Consider the following 9,240-nt stretch of genomic DNA (forward strand, 5'->3'; position numbering starts at 1 on the left):
CAATCAGAATCAAATATTCCAGAGAGCCATGCAATACATATTTGTTAAAACTTTTTAAGGTCTTAAAGGGGAACTATTATGCAAAATTCACTTTTGCATGGTGTTTGGATATAAATGTGTGTTGGCAGCGTGTGTACACAACCACCCTATAGTGATAAAAATCCACCCACTCCTTTTTTTTAATCCCCATAAATCATAAGCAGTGTCTCTGAACAAGCCGTTTGCAGGTTCCTGGCAATGTGACGTCACATTAGCCACAGGCCCCACCCACGAATGATGACAGACACTGCCGTTTTAACACAGAACCGCCCTGAGCGAGTTCACAGCCAGTTGTACAGTCCGCACTGATGAGAACGTCTCCCAAGCGTTTTAGGTGTTCTGTAGCTGGATGGATTAATCCACATAGCTCTCTCCATTTACTCCCTAAATCTGAGCCGCTGAAGACGAGGTGGATTAATTTTGTTTTCGAAGAAAATGCTCCCTCAGCTCTACCGAAATTCGTTTATGTCTGCGCGAATCATTTCACACCGGACTGCTTTGTGAACGAATGTCAATACAAATGGACAATACAAAACAGAGGTTGTGCTAAAAAGTTACATATAAAAGTTATGTATTTGTTTACTGTTAGTTGTAACGAGTGTTTCTGTGTACTTCACTATGTATGTTGATGATAATGCAAGGGAGAGAGAGAGAGAGAGAGTTTATGGATAATATTTTAATGCACATTTGCACTGTTTTATTAAGCTCTTACAGAGATTTTCTAGAGTGAAAACAGACACTTCATATTTTGTGTGAAGTACAATAAACATTATAAAACTCATGGGTAAACTGGCTTGTACTGATATAGTGGATAAAAACAAGAAGACAATATAAGTTATAACCGTAATTAAACTAAACTATACCTGTTCTATCTCCATGCAGAATATATTCGCAGTTATAGTGAGTCCTGACTGACTCCTGACACCGGAGAATGAGCTCTTGAAGCTCCGCCCTATTAGGCCGAGCGCAGCAGCTCATTTGCATTTAAAGGGCACACACTGAAACGGCGCATTTTTGCTCACCCCCAAAAGTGGCAATTTTAACATGCTATAAAAAATTATCTGTGGGGTATTTTGAGCTAAAACTTCACATACACACTCTGGGGACATCAGAGACTTATTTTACATCTTGTAAAAGGGGGCATAATAGGTCCCCTTTAAAGGGATAGTTCGCCTAAAAATGGAAACTATTAAAAGACATTTTTAATTGAAATTTAATTGAAAGAAATAAATCAAGTAAGAAATAAAATAAATCAGAAAGGTTGCCTCTGACAGGTAAGTGAGATAACTAAGTACTAAAATTACTAACTGAAATAAAAATAAATTATTTAGAAATCAACAAAAGGACATAACAAAATTACTAAAAATGTAACTAAAATTGACATGAAAACTACAAATTTAAAAATAAACAGCTAATTCAAAATGATAATAAAAAATAAAATAGTATATACATACAAAACAAACAAAAAAAAAAACACTAAATGGAAATTGTCATAATTTACTCAACCTCATGTTGTTAGAAACCCATTTGACTTTCTTTTTTTAAAAGAACATGAAAGGGGAACATTTTGAGACTATGAATTTATTCCATGAAATTGCCATGAATAAAGACTGAAGCTTTCAAGCTTCAAAAAAGATGCAAAAGCACCATGAAAGTGGCATAAAAATAGTGGTGCTTTCAGGCTGTTCCAAAAAACAATCGTATGAGTTTTTTAAACACATAAGGCTGAGTTAATGATGACTGTTATATATACTATATGTTTTTTAATATGTATTCAATTATTGGTATTATTTACTAATATTATTATTTCTTTTTTATTATTAGCAGTAGTATTGTTGGCGTTTTATTTTTCAGTATGCATATTATCTTTTGACAATGATAATATGAGGCAACATTTCCTGGTAAGACAAATCTTTTTAAGATTCAGGGCGCGAGGTCTCTCTGTGTGTGGGACATCAGATCTGAAAACACACTGCAGGCAGCATCCTGTCCTGTCTCTCTGCACTCTAATGAATATATTCATTCCAGCACAGACATTTGCCCTCTTGCCATTCCCTCTTTCTCTATCACATATGCACATAAAGGGGGTGGGGGTGGGGGTGGGTTGGGGGGTGCTGTCATGCCAATGAACTGCATGATGGGATAGCTTACCTCCCAAAATGAGCACTTTTCCTGAGGCACTGGGAGGAACTCGTCTCCATGGCAACGGCAACCGTGTCGCTATAACCAAGGGGAGAACGCTTCAACCTGTGAGAGAACATGCAGGAAAGAGACAGACACAGGCAAATATTCTTGAAGAATTTTTTTTATGTAATCCTAGAGGGGGAAAATTCAGTCTAAACACTTGGATAAAAGAGGAAGCACAAAAAAAGTTCATCACATGTGATATTTATATTGTATGTGGTTTTGGTTGGAGTTACCTGCAGGGCCGGATTTATGCATAGGCATTCTAGACACGTGCCTATGCTCGCACGTCCAGGGGGACCCATTACAAGGTCCCCTACCGGATTGAATAAACAGATAGATCTTGCATGTTTTTTTGTAATTTTTTTTCTTTATTTTTTTTCCCCTTGTAATTTATTTTCTTTTTAAATTTTTTTTCTTGCTTTTTTTCCATTTGTTATTTATTTACTTTTTTTTTTTTTGTTTGAATTGGTTTTGGTAATCACCTAACACCTATTGATTAAGCTCAGTTGGTAACAATTTGTTATTGTTCCTATAGAAAAGTGTTGTTACTGTTTGTTCTATGAGCACTGAAGAAAGCATGAGCTGAAACATCTGCTCTTTGGTCTGTTTTTAAGACACTTTTCTGCACTTTTTTTACTCTGCAGTGTGTGGACGATTTTGGCTATTTGGTTGATACAACTTTTTTTGTTTTATGCACCTGAGAATGAATTGGTTATATTTTCTTCTGGAGTGCATCTTTTTTGATGGGACCCATTACAAAAGAAATAATATTTTTTAAATTATTATTATTTTTATTATTTCACTCTGCTACAACTCTGTAAGACAATTAATTACCTTATAAATTAATAAAATTTAAAATATCATCGCTGTCAGGCAGAAACCTTGTATCTTAATATTTGTTTTTTCATAAATAGTTATTATTGGTCACCCTTTACGTCCGTCTGTGTGTTTTGCAAATATTTAACCAGTATACCTCCGGTTTCAAAGACAAGGCTTAAAGAGATAGTTCACCCAAAAATGAAAATTCTGTCATCATTTTTGGGTGAACTATCCCTTTAAGCTAGTCCTAGACTAAAATGCCTGTTTGAGCTGTTTTAACTGAAAGCAACTTGTACTGACATATCTTAAAATATGTCACTGCCATGGTTTTGTCTCAAGATGCACACCAGTAATGTTTTTTTTCTAGTGCACATTTATTAAAGCTATTTAAATGTCCTAACTGAACTAAGGCCTAATCCTGGCTTAGTCTAAGCCCTGTCTGTAAAACCGGGCCATACCAGTATTAACCAGTATTAAAAAGAGCTTATGAGTAAACCTCGTAACTCCATTGGCTCCTTAAACTGTCAGTCAAAACTCATAACTCCACCCACCTCTATTGTAAATGAAGTGCTGCACACATTTAGGACCGTCTGCTTGTTTGCAATGCAAAGGTAAATAAAGAACTGGTTGTTTGAATAAGTACAGTGTTTTCTTTACTCAAGAAACACTTATACACACACACACACACACACACATATATATTACACACTGGTGCTGGTCATATAATTAGAATATCATCAATTGATTTATTTCACTAATTCCATTCAAAAAGTGAAACTTGTATATTATATTCATTCATTACACAGACTGATATATTTCAAATGTTTATTTCTTTTAATTTTGATGATTATAACTGACAACTAAGGAAAATCCCAAATTCAGTATCTCAGAAAATTAGAATATTACTTAAGACCAATACAAAGAAAGGATTTTTAGAAATCTTAGCCAACTGAAAAGTATGAACATGAAAAGTATGAGCATGTACAGCACTCAATACTTAGTTGGGGCTCCTTTTGCCTGAATTACTGCAGCAATGCGGCGTGGCATGGAGTCGATCAGTCTGTGGCACTGCCCAGGTGTTATAAGAGCCCAGGTTGCTCTAATAGTGGCCTTCAGCTCTTCTGCATTGTTGGGTCTGGCATATCGCATCTTCCTCTTCACAATACTCCATAGATTTTCTATGGGGTTAAGGTCAAGCGAGTTTGCTGGTAAATTAAGAACAGGGATACCATGGTCCTTAAACCAGGTACTGGTAGCTTTGGCACTGTGTGCAGGTGCCAAGTCCTATTGGAAAATGAAATCTGCATCTCCATAAAGTTGGTCAGCAGCAGGAAGCATGAAGTGCTCTAAAACTTCCTGGTATACGGCTGCGTTGACCTTGGACCTCAGAAAACACAGTGGACCAACACCAGCAGATGACATGGCACCCCAAACCATCACTGACTGTGGAAACTTTACACTGGACCTCAAGCAACGTGGATTGTGTGCCTCTCCTCTCTTCCTCCAGACTCTGGGACCCTGATCTCCAAAGGAAATGCAAAATTTACTTTCATCAGAGAACATAACTTTGAACCACTCAGCAGCAGTCCAGTCCTTTTTGTCTTTAGCCCAGGTGAGACGCTTCTGACGCTGTCTGTTGTTCAAGAGTGGCTTGACACAAGGAATGCGACAGCTGAAACCCATGTCTTGCATACGTCTGTGCGTAGTGGTTCTTGAAGCACTGACTCCAGCTGCAGTCCACTCTTTGTGAATCTCCCCCACATTTTTGAATGGGTTTTGTTTCACAATCCTCTCCAGGGTGCGGTTATCCCTATTGCTTGTACACTTTTTTTCTACCACATCTTTTCCTTCCCTTCGCCTCTCTATTAATGTGCTTGGACACAGAGCTCTGTGAACAGCCAGCCTCTTTTGCAATGACCTTTTGTGTCTTGCCCTCCTTGTGCAAGGTGTCAATGGTCGTCTTTTGGACAACTGTCAAGTCAGCAGTCTTCCCCATGATTGTGTAGCCTACAGAACTAGACTGAGAGACCATTTAAAGGCCTTTGCAGGTGTTTTGAGTTAATTAGCTGATTAGAGTGTGGCACCAGGTGTCTTCAATATTGAACCTTTTCACAATATTCTAATTTTCTGAGATACTGAATTTGGGATTTTCCTTAGTTGTCAGTTATAATCATCAAAATTAAAAGAAATAAACATTTGAAATATATCAGTCTGTGTGTAATGAATGAATATAATATACAAGTTTCACTTTTTGAATGGAATTAGTGAAATAAATCAACTTTTTGATGTTATTCTAATTATATGACCAGCACCTGTACATATATATATATATATATATATATATATATATATATATATATATATATATATATATATATATATATATATATATATATTTACGTATAAGTGTCTTATTCTGGCATTTGCCGTTGAGTCATAGCCAATACGGTTTTAAATAGACTGTGAATAGCACTTCATTTTAACATTAGATTTTGGCAAAATGACAGGAAAGAAAAAAAAAAAAAAAAAAAAAACGAGTGCCCACATAGCTACAATAAACTTTATAATCTATTAAGTTGATGAAAACGTAATGAGATGCACTTATACTGCCTCAGATGTGGCCATTCTAATGACAGGAAAAAAAACAAAACAAAAAAACACGACATTCGCTGGTCAAAAACTTCGTAACTTCATTTCAGCTACATTTTGGTAAAATGTTAATACACTGACACAATCAAGTATATGATCATATATAAAGCCACAATATCAGCTTTGACAACATAGTGTTTAATTATTTTAAAAATACAGTGTTTTTCCATTTCATGAAAAGTAGTCCATTGCATGGTTATATGAGGTTTCTGACCAACATCGGTGCGGGGTTTGGGAGGGCCCAAAATTTTCTTTTGCCTATGTCACAATATGAGGTAAATACAGCCCTGGTTACCTGGCTCAATTTTTGGGAAAAAAATTGACCCCCAAAGCTAAATGTGACAATACTTCACTTCGGTGATGTCCTCAAAAAGAAGAAGAAAAAAAAAAAAGATCCACAAATAAGGTGAATGACATTATTTTTTATCTTAAAAAATGCTTACATTTCTTTTTAGTGCTTGAAGAGATATTTATAATAAAGTCTTAAATAATAAAGGCATTTATAATGTGACAAAATATTTCTATTTCAAATAAATGTTTTTTTTAAACTTTCGGTAAAACTCTACAATAAGGTTCATTAGTAAAACATTAGTTAATGTATTAACTAACATGAACTAACCATGAGCAATACATTTGTTACAGTATTTACTAATCTTCGTTAACGTTAATAAAAATCCAGCTGTTCATGTTAGTTCACAGTGCACTAACAAGATTTTAATAATGTATTAGTAATTGTTAAAATTAACATTAGCAAAGATTAATAAATGCTGTAGAAATGCAGTTCATTATTAGTTCATGTTAACTAATGTAAACTAATGAAACTTATTGTAAAGTGTGACCATTTTTTCTATTTTTCAAAGATAATCACTGTTGATGCTGAAAGAAAAAAAAAAAAATCACTGTTTTCAGAAAAATATGAAGCAGCACAACTGTTTCCAACATTGATGATAATCATAAATGTTTCTTGAGCATCAAATCAGCATATTAGAATGATTTCTGAAGGATCATGTGACACTGAAGACTGGAGTAATGATGCTGAAAATTCAGCTTTGGTCACAGGAATAAATTAGTGTTTAAAAATATATTCAAACAGAAAAGGGTTATTTAAATTGCAATAAGATTTCACAATATTACTGTTTTTATTGCATCTTTAATCAAATAAATTCAGCCTTGGTGAGCATTTTTTCAAAAATATTTAAAAAATTCGTACCAGCCAAACTTTTGAAGCATCAGGGGTGTAACAATGCCCTCATGTCACGATACATATCACAATACTGAACTCACGATACAATATTATAGCGATAATAAAAATATTTTACGATTCTGAAGCTGAAAATACAGAATTATTGTAGATGAATATGCTTGCCCTCCATCACTGACTAGATGTATTTAAAATAATGTATGCTTCTTTTTACTGGTAACACATTTGGCATTATTAGGACCCACAAATATTCCCCCATTGCATTATTATACATTATATTCAACATTATATATAGTAGTTTAATGTAGTACTGACACTAAAACTCTATACACAATACACATTCTCACTATCCACGATACATATTTTGATGTGTGTGTGTATATATATATATATATATATATATATATACACACACACACACACACACTATATATAATGGAATAGATGATATTCTATATCCTCATTGCGATAACTTTGCATACGTGTGTAACAGCAGCACATTGATGAAGATGAATTTGAGAACTCTAATACTGGCACAATTTGTAAAAAACACCCTGCCCACATCTGACTGATGCAGCAGTCTCCCGCTTCCTGTAGTCAGACCCGAGGGACAGCCCTTTGATCGTGTTTGAAGCAGGAATGCATGCAAGAAGCTGCGTTTTTTTAAAGTGTGAACACAGACAGATATTCAGACTGTACACACGGTAGCAACCACTGCATTCAGAATACAGAATATGCCCCCTTAAAATGTTTGCACTAGCTGCAAAATAAATAAAAACTTTCAGATATGATCGTAATTTTATTTACAAACAACCCAAGCCTCTCATTTTTATTTGAATACCTAATGAGATTCGTTTTCAGGTTACCCATCAGAAACGCCCCTTCCATTGGGGAATATTTCAACTACCATGTTCCTGTTTTTTACACTAGAGGCACCATTTTGCCTGTTAGAAATACATGCTCAGTTTTAATGTTATTTTAAGGTGGGGCAGAATTAAATGAACAACAAAACTCGTCATTTTGTTTGCATATTCCAGTTTAGGAACCACTGACCTACACCTTAAATCATGCCAGGACTGAGTGTTCATTTAAAAAAGTAAGATGAAATGTGATTGGTTGTGGTGGCTGAAGCGGTTGGCTGTGATTGGTGTATTCTTACCGCTCACTGAGTTGATGGCTGCAGTTGACCAGGATGTGCATGCAGTGAACGCACACCACACCCATCAGTACCAGGCTAACCGGACCGAGCTTGAGGAAAAACAGAGAATCACCTTCAGTCTAATGTGTTTTAGACACTTAAAACACATGAATAGTTTTAAAGATAATATCTGCTTTTAGTGACCAAATGTAATGTCTTCTAGAGCAATAAAGCCTTATGACTTTCGTTCTTTCTAAACATGAACTTTGCATACATACTGTACGAGGGCTTTATGGCAGCAATAAAGTTTGTGGACTCACATTCTTACAAACCATTTTGGCTATTAGCACACTATACAGTATACATGGTTTAGTTTGTAAACCAGTCTGACTTGTTTTTAACCTGTTAACACCCATTAAACAGTCAGTATCTGGTGATCAGGATATGATGGTGAAAACAAACAAATTTAATTACAGGGGCAATAATGCTGCAATTGTATTTTGTGGCAAAAACAAATGTATTTAATACTCCCCTGAAGCATTTCAGGTTTTTACAGTCTGCAAGCCAGTTTTCATGGCCTACTTTGAATTATCTGGTTTTACTAACAGTCTGACTTGGACATAAACACTAGAAGCTGTGTTCAGATTCAGGCTCAGTTTTGGACTTTGAGAAGAAGCAAAGCTATGGTTTACTTTGTACACAACATAAACTGATCTAGACTGGGTTTATCGCTCATGAGACTTTACAGAAGAAGCTGAGATACTACATACCACTATCCCAGCATTCTTCACTGCCAGAGGAAGCCCGAGCAATCCTGTGCCAATATTCCCCTTTAAAAGATGCAGCAGGGTTTGAGTAAACCTGAAGAATAGAGAAAACAGACAGAGAAAACAGATCCACACCAATGTGGTTATTTCAGGCAGACAGAAGTCAGAAATGATAGAGGGTATAGCACACATTATGTAATATGAGAGTATGCTGTTTATATATACACAAACACACACATTTTTTGTTACAGACAAAATTACTGTTTGCAAACAAACACCCGATGAATGACAACCCAAATCTACAAAAGAAACGCTGACTGTGACTGGGTGAGACTCACGTGATGCCTTGTGACAGATGCTCTGAATCTTCATCTACGTCTACATCCTCCTCCTCACCTCCTGCTTCCTCCATCAGAGGAGTCATCATCTCCATGTCTGCT

General features: G+C 35.6%; 1 protein-coding gene across 1 annotated transcript in view; it reads right to left on the reverse strand.

Moving 5' to 3' along the window:
- The window catches only part of slc36a4 (solute carrier family 36 member 4), a 36,801-nt gene that overhangs the window by 25,142 nt on the left and 2,419 nt on the right, over window positions 1–9,240 (reverse strand). The window contains exons 3-6 of the mRNA XM_051863299.1: window positions 9,139–9,235; window positions 8,804–8,894; window positions 8,055–8,143; window positions 2,191–2,286 (exon numbers count right to left, since the gene is read on the reverse strand). Coding sequence (XP_051719259.1) covers window positions 2,191–2,286; window positions 8,055–8,143; window positions 8,804–8,894; window positions 9,139–9,235 — 373 coding nt within the window. The remainder of the gene's footprint in view (window positions 1–2,190; window positions 2,287–8,054; window positions 8,144–8,803; window positions 8,895–9,138; window positions 9,236–9,240) is intronic.

The sequence above is a fragment of the Ctenopharyngodon idella genome, chromosome 15 (assembly GCF_019924925.1).
Source record: "Ctenopharyngodon idella isolate HZGC_01 chromosome 15, HZGC01, whole genome shotgun sequence".
Classification (NCBI taxonomy): domain Eukaryota; kingdom Metazoa; phylum Chordata; class Actinopteri; order Cypriniformes; family Xenocyprididae; genus Ctenopharyngodon; species Ctenopharyngodon idella.